Genomic DNA, 21930 nt, shown 5'->3' with positions numbered 1-21930 from the left:
TGCTCGGCTCTGTAGGTGGAAATAAGGCGGACATTCTCCAATCCTCTCTATGAATGTTCACACAAAACAGCCTATAATATAAGTTTAATTTTACCCTCCCAACACGTAGTGTGCTAGAAGAAACTACTCTGGTTTCACATAACACATATCTCCCCTCCATTACTCCACCAGTGACATAGTCACAATAGATAGATAGCTAAATATATAGAACTAGATTGTGGCCCGATTCTAACGCATCGGGTATTCTAGAATATGCATGTCCCCGTAGTATATGGACAATGATGATTCCGACTGTGCCGGTCGCTGATTGACATCATCATCGCCATGGCAACCATTATGACATCTACGTCGATACTGTGCCCGTCGCTGATTGGTCGAGGCCCAGGCGGCCTCGACCAATCAGCGAATGAATAAACGGGACAGACAGACAGACAGACAGAAAAACCCTTAGACAATTATATATATAGATGATTGCTAGATAGATAGATAGAATAGCCAAATGTCCTATAGATATGTCACAAGCCCAATAATAAACTAGCAACCTTTAGTACCTTTCATATGGCACTAAAGGATGTTTAGCCTTATGAAACATATTAAATAAATAAACAATTTAGAAATCATTGCGTGAAGTCCACCCAATTTTTAATAACCAGCCAAGTAAAAGCAGACAGAAGTGGGCTAATATTATTAGGCTGGGAAGGTTCCAAAAATCCTGGAGCTTTGCAGTCTATTAATATCAGCTCACAGCTGTTTGTGTAGCCTTTACTGGTTATTAAAATGGGGGGACCCCAAAAAAATGATTTGCAGCCACCCCTTTTTTAATAACCATCAAAGACTAAACAGATATCTGCTAGTTGATATTAACAGGCTGGGAAGGGCCATGGATATTGGCCCGTTCCCAGACTAAAAACACCAGCCATTAGTCACCCTACAAATGGTGCATCCATTAGATGTGCAAATTCTGGAGCTTAACCTTGGCTTTTCCCAATTGCCCTGGTGCGTTGGCAATCGGGATTATGTTTTTGTGGTCGATGTCAGCTGTGTAATGTCCGCTGACATCAAACCTAGGGGTTAAAAATGGAGAAGCATCTGTCAGACTCCTCCATTACTAACCCAAATAATGACGTCTCACAATGATCCCCGTTGTCGTCTTCTTCTCCTTGTCTATGGAGCTTCATTCTCTGAAGATCTCTGCATAGGGTGAGAACTCAGCTGCTGGGATGAGAGGTGATGTCAGTAAGGTTATTACAGTTCATCGGCTGTGACCTGCGGTAACTTATCTGATGTCAGCGCTCATCACAGTAGACAGATACACACATTACTCTCATTGTCTTCTAGCAGCCATGGTGAGCTGTAACTTTATTGATGTTATCACTCATCACTGCCTCTGGATGTAGCAGAGTAAAGGTACCGTCACACTAGGCGATATCGCCAGCAATCCGTGACGTTGCAGCGACCTGGATGGCGATATCGCTGTATTTGACACGCAGCAGCGATCTGGATCCCGCTGTGAAATTGCGGGTCGCTGCTAGAAGGTCTGCACATTATTTGGTCGCTAGGTCGCCGTGTATCGCCGTGTTTGACAGCAAAAGCGACGATACCAGCGATATTTTACACTGGTAACCAGGGTAAACATCGGGTTACTAAGCGCAGGGCCGCGCTTAGTAACCCGATGTTTACCCTGGTTACCAGCGTAAAAGTTAAAAAAACAAACAGTACATACTCACCTGCGCGTCCCCCAGCCTCTGCTTCCTGACACTAAAGCGCCGGCCCTAAACTGAAAGTGAAAGCAACAGCGGTGACGTCACCGCTCTGCTGTTAGGGCCGGAGCTCAGTCAGCGTCAGGATGCAGAGGCTGGGGGACGCGCAGGTGAGCATGTACTGTTTGTTTTTTTAACTTTTACGCTGGTAACCAGGGTAAACATCGGGTTACTAAGCGCGGCCCTGCGCTTAGCAACCCGATGTTTACCCTGGTTACCCGGGGACCTCGGCATCGCTGGTCGCTGGAGAGCGGTCTGTGTGACAGCTCTCCAGCGACCACACAGCGACGCTGCAGCGATCGGCATTGCTGTCGCTATCGCTGCAGCGTCGCTTAGTGTGACGGTACCTTAAGGAATCGTTTGGGACATCCATATGATGGATTACGGCGAACCCCTTAGTTTACTTCTTTTATGAATAAAAGAGGGTAATTGTTGGGAAGTGCTTCTTACAAATAAATTACTTTTCTGTGTGTGTGTTTCTTTCGGCTGCGGGGTTAGCAATGGCGGTGGCTGTCAGATGCCTCTCCATTACTAACCCCAGGGCTTTATGTCAGTGGACATTACAAAGCTGACATCAACCCACAAACCATTACCGTACAAGGCTACGAGCCAGAATTGGCACATCTAATGGATGCACCATTTTTTGGGCAGCTGAGGGCTGGTGTTATTAGTCTGGGAAGGGGTCAGTAACCATGTTCCCTTTTTAACCTATTAATAACAGCCTGTAGATGTCTACTTAGCCTTTGCTGGTTGTTGGAAATAATGGGAACCCCATGTCATTTTTGGGTCCCCTCTTTTAAATAACCAGTAAAGGCTACGCAGACAGTAGTGAGCTGATATTAATAGTCTGGGAATATCCATGGATATTGGCCCTTTCCCAGAAAATTAACTACGGCTCACAGCTGTCTGTTTTCCTTCAGCTGGCTATTAACCCCTTTCTGACATAAGACGTAATATTCCGTCCAGGTGACCTGGGCCTATTTGACCATGGACGGAATATTACGTCATTGCGATCGCCCCCGCTCACGGGGAAGGGGGGTGCGCAGGCGATCGATGCCGGGTGTCAGCTGATTCTGGCAGCTGACACCCGGCACTAGTTGTCAGGAGCAGTCACAGACCTCTCCCAGCACTTTAACCAAGGAAATACTGTGATCGAACACGATTGCAGCATTCCGGAAACTGGCACATGACTGACAGCCTCTCTGCCTTTGGATTGGAGACCCCGCGGCGTAACGCTGGGTCCCGATTGTTGCCATAGTGAGCCGATGTCATCATGGCGACATCCGGGTCACCAGAGCAAGGAAACTTTTTGATCATGGGCAGTGCATGATCAGCAAGTCTCTCTGTCAGTGCAGCGCTGACAGCTTCTATGGCATGCAGATGCTGCTTCATCTGCATGCTATAGAAATGATCAGACTGCAAAAAATTATTGTCCCATAGTGGGACAAAATAAAAAAAGTAAAACAAAAAGTAAAATTTTTTTTAAATAATTGTAAAAATATTTTTTTTAAAAATCAAAAATAATAAAAAATCAATATATGTTCTATCGCTAAATAAATATTTTAACGAAAAAAAACCCAAAAACAATAAAAGTGCACATATTTGGCATTGCTGTGTCCGCAACGACCCGAACTATAAAACTGTCCCACTAGTTAACCCCTTTAGTGAACACCATAAATATAAAAAACAAGGCAAAAAACCAATGCTTTATCATCATACTGCCGAACAAAAAGTGGAATAACACGCGATCAAAAAGATGGATATAAATAAACATGATACTGCTAAAAATGTCTTATCCTGCAAAAAACAAGCTGCTATACAGCTATATCAGTGGAAAAATAAAAAAGTTATAGCTCTCAGAATAAAGTGATGCAAAAATAATTATTTTTTCTAATCCAAAACAACTATGTTTTTATTGTATAAAAGTGCCAAAACATAAAAAAACAATATAAATGAGGTATCCCTGTAATCGTACTGACCCGAAGAATAAAGCTTCCTGATTAATTTTACCACACATGGCATAAACTCCCCCCCCCCCAAAAAAAAAAAAAGGAATTCATGAATTGCTCGTTTTTGTTCCGCCTCCCAAAAATCAGAATAGAAAGATTAAAAAATGTTATGTGCCCGAAAATTATAGCAATAAAAATGTCAACTTGTCCCACAAAAAACAAGTCATCACATGACTCTGTGGGCCAAAATATGGAAAAATTATTATTTTATAGCTCTCAAAATGTGGTGATGCAAAAATTACTTTTTGCAATAAAAAGCATCTGGCTGTTGTCACACACTAAAAACCATAAAAACCCGCTTTAAGTTATCTTTCACATGTCCTGATATTTCCGGTACAGGAAATCCATGTCAATGTTTGTAATACGTGTGACACACGTGTGGTAACCGTGTGCCGCACCAGTACCACACAGACAGGCGCCAAGGAAGAAGCGTTACAGTAAGCTCTGCTCCCCAGCGACAGGTGCTGAACCCGGCTCTTATCATTCACCCCTGTTCTGCCGGCGATCAGTGCGAGCAGGGGAGAATGATGAGAGTTATACTTAATTACTAAAAGAGACAACAGGTGGTGGCTGATGGGACTATTACTCCCATCAGCCTACCCCTGCTGCTAATAACAGTGAGAGCAGGAGAAGCTGATGGGGGTATTCATCAGCTGCCAACTTCGCTATAAAGAAATAAATAAATGAAAAAAACAGCGTGGGTTCCCTGTATTTTCTATAACCAGCCAGGCAAAACTCACAGCTGGGCGCTGCAATCCTCAGCTGTCATCTTCAGCAAGGCTGGTTATCAAGGATAGATAATTTTAAAAAACAGCTTGGGGTGTCCCCCATTTTTGACAACCAGCCTTGCTAAAGCTCACAGCTGGGGGCTAGTATTCTCAGGCTGGTAAGGGGCCATGGATATTGAACCCCCCAGTCTAAAAATAGCAGCCTGCAGCTGCCCAGAAAAGGCATATCTATTAGATGTGCCAATTCTGGCGCTTTGCCCGGCTCTTCCCACTTGTCCTGTAGCGGTGGCAAGTGGGGTTCATATTTGTGGGGTTGATGTCACCTTTGCATTGTCAGGTGACATCAAGCCCACGGCTTAGTAATGGAGAAACATCTATTAGACACCTATCCATTACTAATCCTATAGTTACATGGTAAATAAATATACAGCCAGAATAAAGTCTTTTCATTTAAAAAAATGACACAGCAGCAGGGGTAGGCTGATGGGAGTAATAGTACCATCAGCCGCCACCTGCTGTCTCTTTTATCACTTAAGTATAAGTGAGTACTCTCACCATTCTCCTCTGCTCACACCGATCGCTGGCAGAGCCATGTTCAGCACCTGGCGCCGATTCATGTCACATGGATGACATCCATGTGTGTTATGCGTATGCACGTGTGCGGGTATTGTGGCCCGTACTGACATTAAAAAATGGACACGTCAGTGTATGTCAGTGGAAATACACTGACATGTGCACAGACCCATTCACTTGAATAGGCAAATAGCGCTCCGTTCCTCCCGAGTCTCTCCACATGGCTAAGTAGCACTGTACTGCCACATATTGGGTATTGCCACATTCAATAGAAATTGTGGGACAAATTTTGGTGCCATTTTTACCCACTTATTGGGTAAAATCTTTAGCTAAAACTAAATTTTGGTGGTAAAAATGTAGTTATTTTGTCTTCACTGCCCAATGGTATAAAATTCTGTGACATACCTGTAACAAGGTTGCCCAGGATGGAAGTTGGAAGTTGTGGGTGAGTCTACTAAGTCACAGTCAGTGAGCACCCCGGCCCCTTGCACATGAAACGACAGGTGAAATCCCAGTCCTGCGGTACAGTCAGTTACTTTCAGCTCACAGTCACTCAGGATGCAGGGGACGAAATCTCAGGAAAACACCACAGTCCAAAGTTCTGTTCCAACAGCAAAACTTTACTGAACACAGTGCAAACAAGACAATGCTTCCTGGTCTTTCCCTGCGGTTTCAATAGACTGTACGAAAGCAGCTCCTGTCCTGGTCTTGAACCCCGTATTTCTCCTAGGGTCGGTCCCGCTGAGCCAGTGTCCATCCACACTACCCGTCAAGCTAGGGCAGCTTTTATCCCCATGACCAGGAAATCCTCTGTCATCACTACGATGCATATCCTGCCCTGGGCAAAGTGCCCGGGCCTCTGAGTCAAGAGCAGGAAGTGCCTTCCATAATAAGTCCATAGGCTTTGCACCATCCCACTTTTAACTCCTCCCAACTAAGGGTTACTTAGCTCTCTATCCCTAAGCTAAACATGCACAAATGATTTACATTACAGCGCAAAACATTAAGAGAACACATACAACACGTTAGAAGAACATTAGTAAACTGCACATTTAGGATACAACATAGGACAATGACATTAACATAAACCACTAGTGTTGAGCGATACCGTCCGATACTTGAAAGTATCGGTATCGGAAAGTATCGGCCGATACCGTCACAGTATCGGAATCCAATCCGATACCGATACCCGATACCAATACAAGTCAATGGGACTCATGTATCGGACGGTATCCCTGATGGTTCCCAGGGTCTGAAGGAGAGGAAACTCTCCTTCAGGCCCTGGGAACCATATAAATGTGTAAAAGAAAGAATTAAAATAAAAAATATCGCTATACTCACCTCTCCGACGCAGCCGGGACTTCAGCGAGGGAACCGGCAGCGTTGTTTGTTTAAAAATCGCGCTATTACTTGGTTACGTGAATTCCCGGCTTGTGATTGGTCAGGTCGGCCATGTTGCCGGGACGCGGACCAATCACAGCAAGCCGTGACGAAATTACGTCACGGCTTGCTGTGATTGGTCCGCGTCCCGGCAATATGGCCGCCCTGACCAATCACAAGCCGGGACGTCACGGGAGGCTGGACACGCGCTCATTTTAAAATGGGCGCGTGTCCAGCCTCCCGTGACGTCACGGCTTGTGATTGGTTGCGCCGCGATCAACCAATCACAAGCCGGGAGGCTGGACGCGCTCATTTTGAAATGGGCGCGTGTCCAGCCTCCCGTGACGTCACGGCTTGTGATTGGTTGCGCCGCGATCAACCAATCACAAGCCGGGAGGCTGGACGCGCTCATTTTGAAATGGGCGCGTGTCCAGCCTCCCGGCTTGTGATTGGTTGACCGCGACGCAACCAATCACAAGCCGTGACGTCACGGGAGGCTGGACACGCGCCCTTTTTAAAATGAGCGCGTTTCCAGCCTCCCGTGACGTCACGGCTTGTGATTGGTTAATGGCGGCCATGTTGCCGGGACGCGGACCAATCACAGCAAGCCGTGACGTATTTTCGTCACGGCTTGCTGTGATTGGTCCGCGGCCCGGCAACATGGCCGCCCTGACCAATCACAAGCCGGGACTTCGCGTAACCATGTAAAAGCGGGAATTTTAAACAAACAACGCTGCCGGTTCCTGCGCTGAGGTCCCGGCTGCGTCGGACAGGTGAGTATAGCGATATTTTTTATTTTAATTCTCTATTTTACACATTTTAACATTAATGTTGTTCCGATACCCGATACCCGATACCACAAGAGTATCGGAATCCCGGTATCGGAATTCCGATACAGCAAGTATCGGCCGATACCCGATACTTGCAGCATCGGAATGCTCAACACTATAAACCACACAAGTGAAAAGTCAGGGTGTCGCATATGACACAAGCGCTTGGTGTATAGGAGAGAGAAGGTAATTGAGGATCCCCGCCACCTCTTTACACACCCATAGTGTCAATATGATCACCGCACCCCTAGATGAATGCGGTGAGAGGTGTAGTTCTCAAAATGCAGTCACTTATGGGGGTTCTGCTGTTCTGGAACCTCATGGGCTCTCCCAGTGGGTCATCTCACCCGCAAATCATAACAGTAAAATCTGGTGTTCCTTGCCTTCTGAGCTTTGCACTGTGCCTGAAAAATATTTCTTGATTACATGTAGGGTATTGTCACACTCAGGAAAAAATGAACCTCAGTTTGTTGTAAAAAAATTTCCTATTAGCCCTTGGAAAAATTAAAAACTTGGGGATAAGGCTTCTTTCACACTTGCGCTGGTACGCGGCCGTCGCTAAGCGTCGGCGCGACGTACCGACGGACATTGTGGGCGGTGGATGCAGTTTTTCAACGCATCCGCTGCCCAATTGTAAAGTCCTGGGGAAAAAGGGGCGGAGTTCCGGCCGCGCATGCGCGGTAGGAAATGGTGGACGCGACGTACGAAAAAACGTTCCCTTGAACGTTTTTTCGTGACGACGGTCCGCCAAAACAAGACGCATCCAGTGCACGACGGACGCGACGTATGGCCATACGTTGCGATCCATCGGCAATACAAGTGTATGGAAAAAAAAAAACGCATCCTGCGGTCATTTACAGGATGCATTTTTTTCCCAAAACGATGCATTGCGACGGACAGCAAATGGCGCAAGTGTGAAAGTAGCCTAAAACAACATTTTAGTGGTAAAAATGTAATTTATTCTTTCTTCACCGCTCAGTGATATAAAACTCTGTGAGGCACATGTGGTGTCAATATGATCACTGCACCACTAGATGAGTTCATTGGGGAGTGTAGTTTGTAAAATGAGTTCATATATGAGGTTTTTGTTTTTATGGCACCTCAGAGGCTCTGCCAATGTCACATGGCACCCTCAAACTATTGCAACAAAATCTGAACTCCAATATGGCGCATCTTCCCTTCTGAGCTTAGCACTGTGGGGTATCAACGTACTCAAGAAAAATTGCTCAAAAATGTTTGGGGTCCAATTTCTCCTGTTACCCTTGGTAAAATAAAAAATTGGGGGCGAAAAATTATTTTTGTGAAAAAAATATGATTTTTTATTTTTACGGCTCTTCTGTGAAGCACTTGGGAGTTCAAAGTGCTCACCACATATATAGATAAGTTGACTGGGGGGTCTAGTATTCAAAATGGTGTCTCTTGTAAGAGGTTTCCACTGTTTAGGCACATCAGGGGCTCTCCAAATGTGACATGGTGTCCGATTTCATTTCCAGCCAATTTAGGGTTGAAAAAGTCAAACAGCACTCCTTCCCTTCCGAGCTCTGCCATGCGCCCAAACAGTGGTTTACCCCCACATATGGGGTATCAGCGTACTCAGGAAAAAATTGCACAACAACTTTTGTTGTTGAATTTCTCCTGTTACCCTTGGTAAAATAAAGAATGGGGGCAAAAAGTTCATTTTTGTGGATAAAGTATGACTTTTTATTATTACAGCTCTACATTATAAACTTCTGTGAAGCACTTGGGAATTCAAAGTGCTCACCACACATCTAGATAAGTTCCTTGGGGCGTCTAGTTTCCAAAATGGTGTCACTTGTATGGGGTTTCTACTGTTTAGGCACATCAGGGGCTGTCCAAACGCGACATGGTTTCCAATCTCAATTCCAGCCAATTTTGAATTGAAAAGTCAAACGGTGCTCCTTTCCTTCTGAGCTCTGCCATGCGCCAAAACAGTGGTTTACCTGCACATATGGGGTATCAGCGTACTCAGGACAAATTGCTCAACAACATTTCCTCCTGTTACCCTTGGTAAAATAAAAAAACTTGGATCTGAAGTAAATTTTTTGTGAAAAAAAAGTTAATGTTCAATTTTTTTTAAACATTCCAAAAATTCCTGTGAAGCACCTGAAAGGTTACTAAACGTCTTGAATGTGGTTTTGCGCACCCTGAGATGTGCAGTTTTTAGAATGGTGTCACACTTGGGTATTTTCTATCATATAGACCCCTCAAAATGACTTCAGATGTGATGTGGTCCCTAAAAAATGGTGTTTTAACCGTTATAACTTCGTAACAAAAAAAAATTTTGTTCCAAAATTTTACTGATGTAAAGTAGACATGTGGGAAATGTTACTAATTCCTAAACCAAGAATCTGCAAAAACCCTAGTCCATGCCCTCATCATCTCCCGCCTCGACTACTGTAACCTCCTGCTCTGTGGCCTCCCCTCTAACACTCTCACACCCCTCCAATCTATTCTAAACTTTGCTGCCCGACTAATCCACCTGTCCCCCCGCTACTCCCCGGCCTCTCCCCTCTGTCAATCCCTTCACTGGCTCCCCATTACCCACAGACTCCAGTACAAAAGCCTAACCATGACATACAAAGCCATCCACAACCTGTCTCCTCCATACATCTGTGACCTCGTCTCCCGGTACTTTCCTGCACGCAACCTCTGATCCTCACAAGATCTCCTTCTCTACTCCCCTCTTATCTCCTCTTCCCACAATCGTATACAAGATTTCTCTCGCGCATCACCCCTACTCTGGAACTCTCTACCACAACATATTAGACTCTCACCTACCATCGAAACCTTCAAAAAGAACCTGAAGACCTACCTCTTCCGGCAAGCCTACAACCTGCAGTAACCACCGATCGACCAAACCACTGCACAACCAGCTCTATCCTCACCTACTGTATCCTCACCCATCCCTTAGTAGATTGTGAGCCCTTGCGGGCAGGGTCCTCTCTCCTCCTGTACCAGTTGCGACTTGTATTGTTCAAGACTGTTGTGCCTGTTTTTATTATGTATACCCCTCCTCACATGTAAAGCACCATGGAATATATGGCGCTATAATAATAAATAATAATAATAATTATTATTATTAAGTATTTTGTGTGACATATCTTTGTGATTTAAGGGCATGAAAATTGGAAGTTGGAAAATTGCGAAATTTTCACCAAATTTCCCTTTTTTCACAAATAAACGCAAGTCATATAAAATAAATTTTACCACTATCATGAAGTACAATATGTCACGAGAAAACAGTGTCAGAATCACCGGGATCCATGGAAGCATTCCAGAGTCATTACCTCATAAAGGGACAGTGGTCAGAATTGTAAAAATTGGCCCTGTCATTAACATGCAAACCACCCTCTAGGGTAAAGGGGTTAAAAATAAGGGGGACCTTACCCCAATTTTTTCATTTATCTTTATATTTATTAACTAAGTACATTTACAGTAAGCTTCAGACAACATAGCACTAATTATATATCTCACTGACATATTTCTATCTATCTATAATATCTATTGTATATATCTATTCTATTCTGATGGTTGAAGATGTGAATTTACTTTACTTGACTGATGAAATGTCGGGATTGCCTTGAAATATGTGCGCAAAAATTGTAAGGCATATGCTTGGTCTGTGTGCCGTGAGATTTTTTTACTCCCACCCATTGACTTACATTGGCAAGTGAGATTCGATCCTCTCAGAGAATTACTGCATGCTGTGATTTTTTTCTTAGTCCGATCCGAGCTGAGAAAAACTCATAGATGAGCTGACCAGCTGCAATGAATAAGATTTATGATGTTTTCTTCCTCCACTCCCTTTGTAAGGCCGGGGTCACACATGCGTGTTTTACGTACGTAAGAGCGCAAAAACTACGTACGTAAAACTCGCATTACATACGGCACAATGCTTCTCAATGGGGCTGCTCCTATTAGCCGTATATTACGGTTCAGTATTATACGGCTTTCTATGGCCGTACAAAATCGCAGCATGCTGCGTTTGTCAGCGTATTGCGCAAATAATATGCCAATGAAAGTCTATGGGGGTGAGAAAAATACGGATTCCACACGGACCTGCAGTGTGACTTGCGAGAAATACGCAGCGGTGTTAGTGAAAAGTCGGTAATTCAATTGCCGGCTTTTTCCTTCTCCTTCACAAACCCGACAGGATATGAGACATGGTTTTCATACAGTAAACCATCTCATATCCCCATTTTTTTTGCATATTCCACACTACTAATGTTAGTAGTGTGTATGTGCAAAATTTGTGCACTGTAGCTGCTAAAATAAAGGGTTAAATGGCGGAAAAAATTGGCGTGGGCTCCCGCGCAATTTTCTCCGCCAGAGTGGTAAAGCCAGTGACTGAGGGCAGATATTAATAGCCAGGAGAGGGTCCATGGTTATTGGCCCCCCCGTGGCTAAAAACATCTGCCCCCAGCCACCCCAGAAAAGGCACATCTGGAAGATGCGCCTATTCTGGCACTTGGCCACTCTCTTCCCACTCCCTGTAGCGGTGGGATATGGGGTAATGAAGGGTTAATGCCACCTTGCTATTGTAAGGTGACATTAAGCCAGATTAATAATGGAGAGGCGTCAATTATGACACCTATCCATTATTAATTCAATTGTAGGAAAGGGTTAAAAAACACACACACACATGATTAAAAAGGATTTTAATGAAATAAACACAGCGGTTGTTGTAATAATTTATTGTTCTCGCAATCCATTTGCAAACCCTCACTTGGCAAAATAATAAACGCACAATATACATACCTTCTGATGTCAGATCACGTCCCACGATGTAATCCATCTGAAGGGGTTAACTAATATTACAGGCAGGAGCCCTGCTAAATGCAGCGGTGTGCTCGTGTCTGTAATCCCCGGCGAATGAATGAAATGTAGGTCATTGACCTACATTTCCTTCAGTCGCGGTGATGCGCCCCCTGGTGGATGTCCTCATATGACCTGGAGCGTGGGAAAAAGTTCCCAGGCTGCAGTTCATGAGGACATCCACCAGAGGGCGCCTCACCGCGACTCAATATAAGTATAGATCACTGCTTTCCTTTCAGCACCCGGGGATTACAGGCACGAGCGAGTGGTTTATCGCAGCTCGTGCCTGTAATATTAGTTAACCCCTTCAGATGGATTACTTCGTGGGACGTGATCTGACATCAGAAGGTATGTATCTTGTGCGTTTATTTTTTTGCCAAGCGAGGGCCTGGAAATGGATTGCGAGAACAATAAATTATTACAACAACCGCTGTGTTTATTTCATTAAAATCCTTTTTAATAATGTGTGTGTGTGTTTTTTAACCCTTTCCAACAATTGGATTAATAATGGATAGGTGTCATAATTGACGCCTCTCCATTATTAATCTGGCTTAATGTCACCTTACAATAGCAAGGTGGCATTAACCCTTCATTACCCCATATCCCACCGCTACAGGGAGTGGGAAGAGAGTGGCCAAGTGCCAGAATAGGCACATCTTCCAGATGTGCCTTTTCTGGGGTGGCTGGGGGCAGATGTTTTTAGCCACGGGGGGCCAATAACCATGGACCCTCTCCTGGCTATTAATATCTGCCCTCAGTCACTGGCTTTACCATTCTGGCGGAGAAAATTGCGCGGGAGCCCACGCCAATTTTTTCCGCCATTTAACCCTTTATTTCAACAGCTACAGCGCTGAAATTTTGCACATACACACTACTAACATTGGTAGTGTGGAATATGCAAAAAAAAATGGGGATATGAGATGGTTTACTGTATGAAAACCATGTCTCATATCCTGTCGGGTTTGTGCAGGAGAAATGAAAAGCCGGCAATTGAATTACCGGCTGTTCACAGATATCGCGCTGAATGAAATCTAAATACAGAATATATATATATGTGTCTCAATGACATATATATATATATATATATATATATATATATACTGTATATATGTTTTAATGAACATTTGAGCACATAAATCCATTAGATGTCGGTTTTGCAAGCCTGCGAGAAAATCTCGCAGTACGGATGCCATACGGATTACATACGGAGGATGCCATGCGCAAAATACGCTGACACACCCTGACTACGGATCACTATTTTGGGAACATTTCTCCGTATTACGGCCGTAGTACGGACGTATAATACGTGGCGTATTGTCTTACGCCAAGTGTGACTCCAGCCTAAGACAAGATTTTTATGTTTTCGGTGAAAATATACAGTGTATTGTGACAAATTGTCACTTTTGGAAGACAAAAAAATTGTTGGAAATACCTTCATAATTTCTCCATTGTATGTCTGTGCAGAGCGGCTGATCTGATCGTGGAGGTGGCGCATCCATCTATAACCAGAAGATTTGGAGAACGCTTCTTATCTGCAGCAAATCTTCTGGTAAATCCCTCTTATGCTTCTTTAGGAGTCCTGCGTAGATGCTGGGATTCAAATCTATGGCCACTTATTCAGTGGGGGCAATAAGAAGGGACATTTAGCTTCTGCTAGGATGCTTTATAGCAGACAACTATTCTACTGTACAAATCCAATAAAAAAATCTATACTTCTATTATATAAGATGGAGCCCTTAGACAATGAATGCCAATGGTGTCTATATGCCTAACATTATAACATGGCATTCATTGAAAGTTTACATTGGTCACTTAGTACCAGGGCTGCCAAAAGCAATGTCAGGACCCCATACTGGCAACATTTTTGGGCTCCCTTGACACTCTGTCGAGGCACCACCCCAGCTCTGCCTCCACCACTCGAACCTTCCACAGTCCCATCACCCTTCTGTGATTGGCTTCTGAAGTCACATGTCACTGGCCATATAAAAAGCGGACATCTTGTTTTGCTGGTGCCATTTTCTTAGTGTCACAGTGCAGAGAAGCTGCTCCTGATAGTGCCGCAAGTGAACTTGTCAGTTAGCTAGATAGGATCATGTCCTGAGCGAAATTAGTCTTCCAGCATCTAACTAGATTGTGCAAAAACCGTGTGGTAGTCTCCAGAGGCCCCATTTGCTAATCCAAATCGTTTGTGCTAAAATCGTGTTTCAGAGACAAATCAGAAGATGACATTTCCACTTAAAAATCATTAGGCCTAATATTGGGGTGCAGCCACGAGGCCCAATTAGCTAATCCAAATAGTTTGTGAAAAAACTGTGTTTCAGTGAGAAATCAGAAGGCCAGTTTTCCACTTAAAAATTAGTAGGTATAACAGTGTTTTTCAGGCACACTATCTAAGAAAATAAATAGTGATTGTTCATTTAGTGGCAGGTGACTGACAGCTGTGGGCCTAAGTTTGTGAAACAGCAGGTTCAAGAGGGGAAGGCTAATTACAACATGAGTGGGAAAAAGCAAAGTTGAGGTGGAAGGGGGAATAGGCTTGATGTTCAACGTGTACGTGGAATATGTGCTAATGTTATTGAAAGCTCAACTGAACAAACACCGTCTTGTCCTATCCAAAGACCACTGACAACATCTGTTACTGGATGGGCTACTCCTCTACCTTTCTTTGGCAGCTGCACAGCAGCCTTTTAGATGAGGGCCAGACAGGCAATGTGCTCCATTGGATGGCAAGTGCTGCATCAAGTGACCTCTCCTTTTCCTCCACCTTAACATCACACACAGTACAATCCTCAGAGGTGGCACCTCAATCACCCTTGTTTCCCCCGCCTCACAAATTTCCAAATGCCCAACTGACTGTGGGGTACCACAGATGGGCCATCCTGCAGAGCTGTTCACACATTCTATTCAATGGGCTTGAGAGGTCTGCTCTGAAGATTCACAGAATCCAGAGGAGGAAAGCATCTGCACCGATGAACAACATTTTTTCATGTTGGACTTGGGGCCAGATGAAGTAGGGTCCAGGCAGAATACAGACCACATCTGCTGCTTCTTCCTCCTTTCCCATCATGTAAGTCTTCTCATATAGGTCTCCAGCTGCAAAAACTCCACTTGTTTACCTCCTACAATCGTGAATGAGAGCCCCAGGAACGTCAAGGCGTCATCACAAAAACATTAGCAGCAGCAGCAGCAGTGTAAGTGGCATAAGCAATGTGAGTCATTTGACACATTTTCAGTCAACTACCTGTGTTACTTTCCTTACAGTTTTCAACCAATAGTACTGTATGAACCAAATGTTTGCCATCTGTGTGTGGCTGGAATAAAAAAAGGAGGTGTTGCATGAGGTATCAGGTCTTCCAGCCATGAAGGCTTACACTGCTCCCTTAACCACCAAGTCCTCATTGAAGCTTCAATACCAATGCATGACCCATGGCTAACTGCTGCTGTGCCATTTGCAAATTTCTACTGTGTCAATTGATGCCACTTTTCATTATGTCTGTCCCTAATTTTAACTGTTGTGAAGCTTTTTGTCACCCATTAAGTTGTTGTGTATAGGTTTGGTTTGGCATCCCATTGAATCTAATGGGGTTCAGGTACATTCATTCAATTCAGCGAACATCAAAACATTTGGTGAATCAAACTGAACCTTTCAAGGTTTGGTTTGGTTCAATTTGATGAACGTTTAGACGTTCGCCGAACAGTTAGACAACCGTACCAGAAACCCATTAAATTCAATGGGATGCCAAACCAAACCTATACCTTGAGGGGTAACAAAAAGCTTCCCAAACAGCTAAAATTAGGGCAAGACACCATGAAAAGTGGCATCAAATGACCCATAGTACAAATTTTCAAATGGATCAGCAGAAGGCAGCTATGTGCCATGAATGAGGTTTCAGGCTCTGGGCCATCATTTACAGCTTTGAATTGAAGTTTCAATGAGGACCTGGTGGTTAAGTGAGCAGTGTGAGCCTTCTTAGCTGGGAGCCCCGATACTTCATGCAACACCTTCAATTTTTTTTTCCTGCCACATTCAGATGACACTAACATCAGTTTCATATAGTACTATTGGTAGAAAAATGTAAGTAAAGTAACACAGGTAGTTGACTGAAAGTAGGTGCAGGCCTGCCTGTCTGAGAGCCCTACTTACAAAGGCAACACACTAGATGGAGACCAAACTTGGAGTTCCACATTTCAAAATATTATTGGTACACACCACTAAAGTGGCATAAATTTCCACAGATTCGAAACAGTATAATAGGCCTCTGACACACCTTCCATTACAGGGCAACCCATCAGATGGCGAACCAACTTAGAGTCAACTTGTGTATTTTTGCTTGAACCAGGAAATGTGCACCATCACTGAGAGGAGAAGAGGTCTTTCTGATAGGTTGCCATGTGCGGAGCAGTGAAGATGTAGGAAGATGTAGCAAAAAGGAGGTTCGCAGGCAGAGGAGAGGAGCATGCACCCTGTGCCAGGACAAGCTGCAAGAGGCAGGGTATCAGTCCCTAGGGCTCAAAGATTTTCAGGGTTCATGCTAAACTGAAAGACTGCTCAGATTTCATATAACGAGCAGTAGTGTGTTATTGCCCAGGAGTTCAGCTGCGCATTGAATCAGGGACACTGCTGCAAGAGAGCGTGTTTTCCATAGGATTCAAGCTACCTGCTTTCTGGAAGGGATAACGGATCCAGTAACTGTTTACCTTGACCCCTGGGTATCCAAGGAATCGTTTACCAGATGTATAATTAGCAGCAGGGAGGCTACACAACCTCACGTCAGAGAAACCGAACTCTCACCATGCAGGCCTGACCAAAACTCTGTATGTGAATTGTATGGAAGCTTCTGGAACTATTTGCAGAACTTCAATAAAAGGTACCAACTGATCCTTACCCTGTTTAAGGCTGATTATTCTCTGCTGAACCATTCCTGTTCCAACTCCCCTGGGAGCCAGCCCTAGTTAGGAAGGGGTTAATCACCTGGCACTGTCCATCACCACCTAACTCCCAGGGACCCTCATCAGTGCCCAGCCATAACAGGCTGAACATCCCAACTGGCGTCATAAACCTTTTTATTATTTTATTATTAACCCCTACAATTAACAAAGACTGGCGCTCGCCCTCGGTCGGGCCATACCAGAACTCAGACCGCTGTGCACCCCTACTATGACTGCATCGGCTCGGCCGGGGTGGCATGCTTCCACTCCTTCCTCTGGGACCACCACCTTATCACGCAGACTTTTCAACGTGTGCTCCAGCACAGCCTGTAGATGACCGGAATAGTGATAGTGATGACAGCATCGTCAGCACTAACCTTTTCAAAATGGTACAGAAAGGTGCAGAAGCCCTTCTTTTGTGCCCACTCAGCAAGAGTGATTTGCACCATGTCCGTACTGCGTTGGTCTAAGTTATGCAAAAGGACATACTGCACCAGGGCTCATCGCTGTTGCCACAGTTGCTGCATTATGTGCAGAGTGGAATTTCACCGTGTTGGAACATCGCAAATCAAACGGTTAACCGGTAGGCCGAAAGACCTCTGTAATGATTGCACACCTGCGGGGTGCATTCATCAGAAGTGTGCACACAGTAGCACATCCAGTTCAGAATAGTGTTGGAGAAATTGCTGTACCACAAGGTTAAGGATGTGAGCCATGCAAGGCACGTGTGTGAGGTTGCCCCAGTGTAGGGCTGCCACCAGGTTTGCACCATTATCGTACACAGCCTTCCAGGTTCAGTGGAGACAGCCATTGCTCAAGCTCAGCCTGGAAAGCTGTTCACAACTATTCAGCCATGTGACTGCGATCTCCTCTGCATATTAATTTGAACTCTGCCTGATTGCGGTGAGCCTTGACTGAACAGTACAGAGGTGGGGGGATTCTATCTGCACCGTTGGAATGCATGTCTAAATAAGAGTGAGGTTGAGGAGGTGGATGAACTGTTAGATACAGAACTTTGTCCCCCAAGCCTTGGGGATTCAAAGACTTGAATTGCCTGCCTCCACAGCCACCCAAGTCACCGAATGCCCGGCCAGTGAGGTATAACGCCCATGCCCATGTTTGCTCGTCCAGATGTCAGTGGTGAAATGCACCCTGGGATCTAAAACCTCATCATCATCCTCTCTGTTCTTCTGTTCTTACACTCCTCTCCCTGAGAGTCACTCTCCTCCTTTTCCTGCCCTGACACCATAGTAGAGTCTGTGTGCACCTCTGGTATCTGAGTTTCATCAGGATTATCTCCACCCCCAGTGGTTAACATCTGGTGACAAGGGTTTGAATTCTGCTCAGACCCTACTTTGCCGACCCTGGGATCCAACATGAAAAAATTTGGGGCATTGGTGCAGATGCTTTCCTCCTCTGGATTATGTTAATCTTTGGAAGAGACCTCTGATGCACATGAAATAGAATGCGTGAACAGCTCTACAGGATGGCTCATCTGTGGTTTCCCACAGTCAGTTGGGCATTTGGAAATTTTTGATGCGGTTGAGAAACAATGGTGATTGGGGTGCCACCTCTAAGGATTGTACTGTGAGTTATGTTAAAGTGGAGGATGAGAAAAAGAGGTCACTGCAGTGCAGGATGCAGTGCTTGCCATCCACTGGAACACATGTTCTTTCTGACCCTCATCTACAAAGACGTACTGCAGTGCGAATGCCAAAGAAATTAAGTGGAGAAGCCTGTCCAGTAATAGATGTTGTCAGCGATCTTTAACTAGGGTGAGACAGTGTTTGTGCAGATTAGCTTTCATTAACATTAACACCTAACCCACGTAAATGTCGAGCCCCAAGCCTTTTCCCCCTTCCACCGCAAATTTGCTTTTTCCCATTCATGTTGTATATACCCTTTCCCTCTTGTAACCTGCTATTCCACAACCTTAGACCCACAGTTGTTAGTCACCTGTCACTAAATTAAAAATTACTATTTATTTTCCTACGATTTTTAAGAGGAAATGTGGCCTTCTGATTTCTCACTGCAGCACAGTTTTATGTCAAACTATTTGAATTAGCAAATTGGGCCTCCTGGCTGCACCCAAATATTAGGCCTAACAATTATTAAGTGGAAATAAACCCTTCTGATTTGTCACTGAAACACAGTTTTATCACAAACATTTTGAATCAGCAAATTGGGTCTTCTGGCTACTCCCCAATATTAGGCCTAATGATTATTAAGTGGAAATCGGGCATTCTGATTACTCACTGAAACATAGTTTTATCACAAATCATTTGGATTAGCAAATGGGGCCTCCTGAGATTGCACCACAGTTTTTGCACAATCTAATTAGATGCTGGAAGATCGATTTCACACAAAACAACAGGATCCTATCTAGCAAACTGAAAAAAGTTCACTTGCAGCACTATCAGGAGCGGTTTCTCTGCTCTGTGACACTGAGAAAATGGCGCCAGCAAAACAAGATGTCCACTTTTTATATGTTAGGGACATGTGACTTCGGCAACCAATCACAGAAGACTTTTTGTCATGATGATGTGGATGGTTTCTCCGTCCTGATTGGTTGCCAGAATGTACACACATTAAGTAATTAAAGAAAGAAAAAGAAAAAAATACACTCCGCCACTCGTCTACCTAGACACATCATCTCTCCTCATCAAACACGTCCCCCTGTTCATCATACAGCAACACTATTCTAGCCAAAGTAATAATGGAAGCATTAATGGAAACGTAATGATTTACTGAACTGTGACCGAATTTTATCGACTGAGTAAAAATGTTCGTGAAATCGAACAAGAATCCGAATGTGCTATGTTCATGCTGAATTTGAGATTAGTGAACGTTTTCCATACAAATTCACTAATTTTTAATTATCACCACATTGTGACAGAATAATACCATACAGTAAGGACAAATACCGCCACAACATGACCAGACAACATATTACACCACATAGTGTTCTAATAAAACCTTATATAAGGAACAAATACTATCACACTGTGACCAGATCACATTTTACCACAACATAAAGACCAAATAATAGCAAAAGGAAAGGTACAAATATTGACATACCATGACCAGATCACATACCACTACCATATAGTGACTGAAAAATAACACATACAGGGGACAAATACTGTCACCCCATAACCAGACCACATATTATCGCTACATAGTGACCGAAAAATACCACATACAAGAAACAAATACAGCCACACCATGACCAGACCACATATTGCCACCACATAGAGGACAAATTATAATATGGAGAGGGAAAAAAGTTGCCACACTGTGACCAGACCACATATTGATACCACGTAGTGACCTAATAATTCCACATACAGAGGGCAAATGTCACCACACCATAGCCGGACCACATAGTACCACCATTTAGTGACAGAATAACACATAGAGGGACAAATATCACCACACCATGACCATACCACATATTTCCACCAAATAGTGACCGAATATTACCACATACTGTACAAGGAACAAATATTGCCATGCTGTGACCAGACAGCATGTCACCACCACATAGTGACCAAATCATACCACAAACAAGAGACAACTTTTTACCCTGTCTTTTTTAAATGTACTTATTTTTCATGAATAATTAATAACATTCCCTTAATTTTAAACTTAATTAGAATCTCTTCATATCTAACAGCTAATCTTTATTGCTTCAATGGATTATGGTGTTCAAAACAAGGAACAAATACTGCCACCCCATGACCAGACCACATATTACCACAACATAGTGGCTGAAGAATACCATATACCGGGGACAAATATTGCCACACCATAGCCTGACCACATATTACAACCACATAGTGACTGAATACTATCACATACAAGGAACAAATGCCGCCACACTGTGACTTGAACACATACTACCGCCACATAGTGACTGAAAAATAGCACATACAAGGAACAAATACCACTATGCTGTGACCAGACTATATGTTACAATCACATAGTTACCAAATACTACAATACTGATCAACAATAAAAAAACCCCACAAGACTAATACTACTATAAGTGACATTACACACAGGAGCTCTGCACATAGTATACAGTGTATACTGTCGGCGTACAGATAATACAGTGATTACCACTGACATTATACTCCAGAGCTCTGTATACTGTATAGTGTATAGCGTACAGGTAATACAGTGATCTCCAGTGACATTATACACAGGAGTTCTGTATATAGTGTCTGGGTACAGGTAATTCAGTAATCACCAGTGACAGTATTCACAAGAGTTCTGTATATTATGTAAGTGTACAGGTAATACAGTGATCAACAGGAGCTGTCATGATCCAGACCGGGTTTTGGGTCTTGTCTCTCCTTTCCCCAGTCTGGTCATGTCAGAGGTTAACTTTCTCTGCCTCGTTCCGGTGTCAGGTCTGCTGTTTCTCTGCTCTGCATCCTGCAGGCAGTGTTATTTATATTTCCTGCCTACGGTATGTGTAGCTGACTCTGGTGATACCCTGATTTGTCCTGCTGTGTTTAGCTGTCTTTTCCCGTGTCTGTTTATTCCTCTCTTCCCGCCCGACTCTGTTTTTCCCTTTGTGTTTGGATTCAGCGGTACTCAACTCTGCTTTGACTCCAACCTGATTCTGTATCTTCCTTCTGGTACTTCTGCTTTGGACCGGTACTGACCTTTTGGCGCTCCTCTGACTCTGTGTTCGGTATTCCCCTTTGTACTACGCTACTCTCTGGTATCGATCCGGCTTGGTTGACTATTCTGCTGCCATCTAGTGTTAGCCTTGCTGCAGTTCTGCTGGTCTGCTCTGAGCAGGATTTCAGCCCTCTCTCCACTCTGCTGCCATCTATTGGAGTTTGCGTTTACCTGCAGAGCTGCAGCATGACAT

General features: G+C 44.0%; 1 protein-coding gene across 1 annotated transcript in view; it reads left to right on the top strand.

Moving 5' to 3' along the window:
• The window catches only part of LOC143768235 (V-type proton ATPase catalytic subunit A-like), a 565121-nt gene that overhangs the window by 133843 nt on the left and 409348 nt on the right, over positions 1 to 21930 (top strand). Inside the window, exon 4 of the mRNA XM_077256931.1 lies at positions 13581 to 13665. Coding sequence (XP_077113046.1) covers positions 13581 to 13665 — 85 coding nt within the window. The remainder of the gene's footprint in view (positions 1 to 13580; positions 13666 to 21930) is intronic.

This window comes from Ranitomeya variabilis, chromosome 1 (assembly GCF_051348905.1).
Source record: "Ranitomeya variabilis isolate aRanVar5 chromosome 1, aRanVar5.hap1, whole genome shotgun sequence".
Classification (NCBI taxonomy): Eukaryota; Metazoa; Chordata; class Amphibia; order Anura; family Dendrobatidae; genus Ranitomeya; species Ranitomeya variabilis.
The sequence above is the reverse complement of the archived record's forward strand: the minus strand, read 5'-3'. Positions and strand labels throughout refer to the sequence as shown.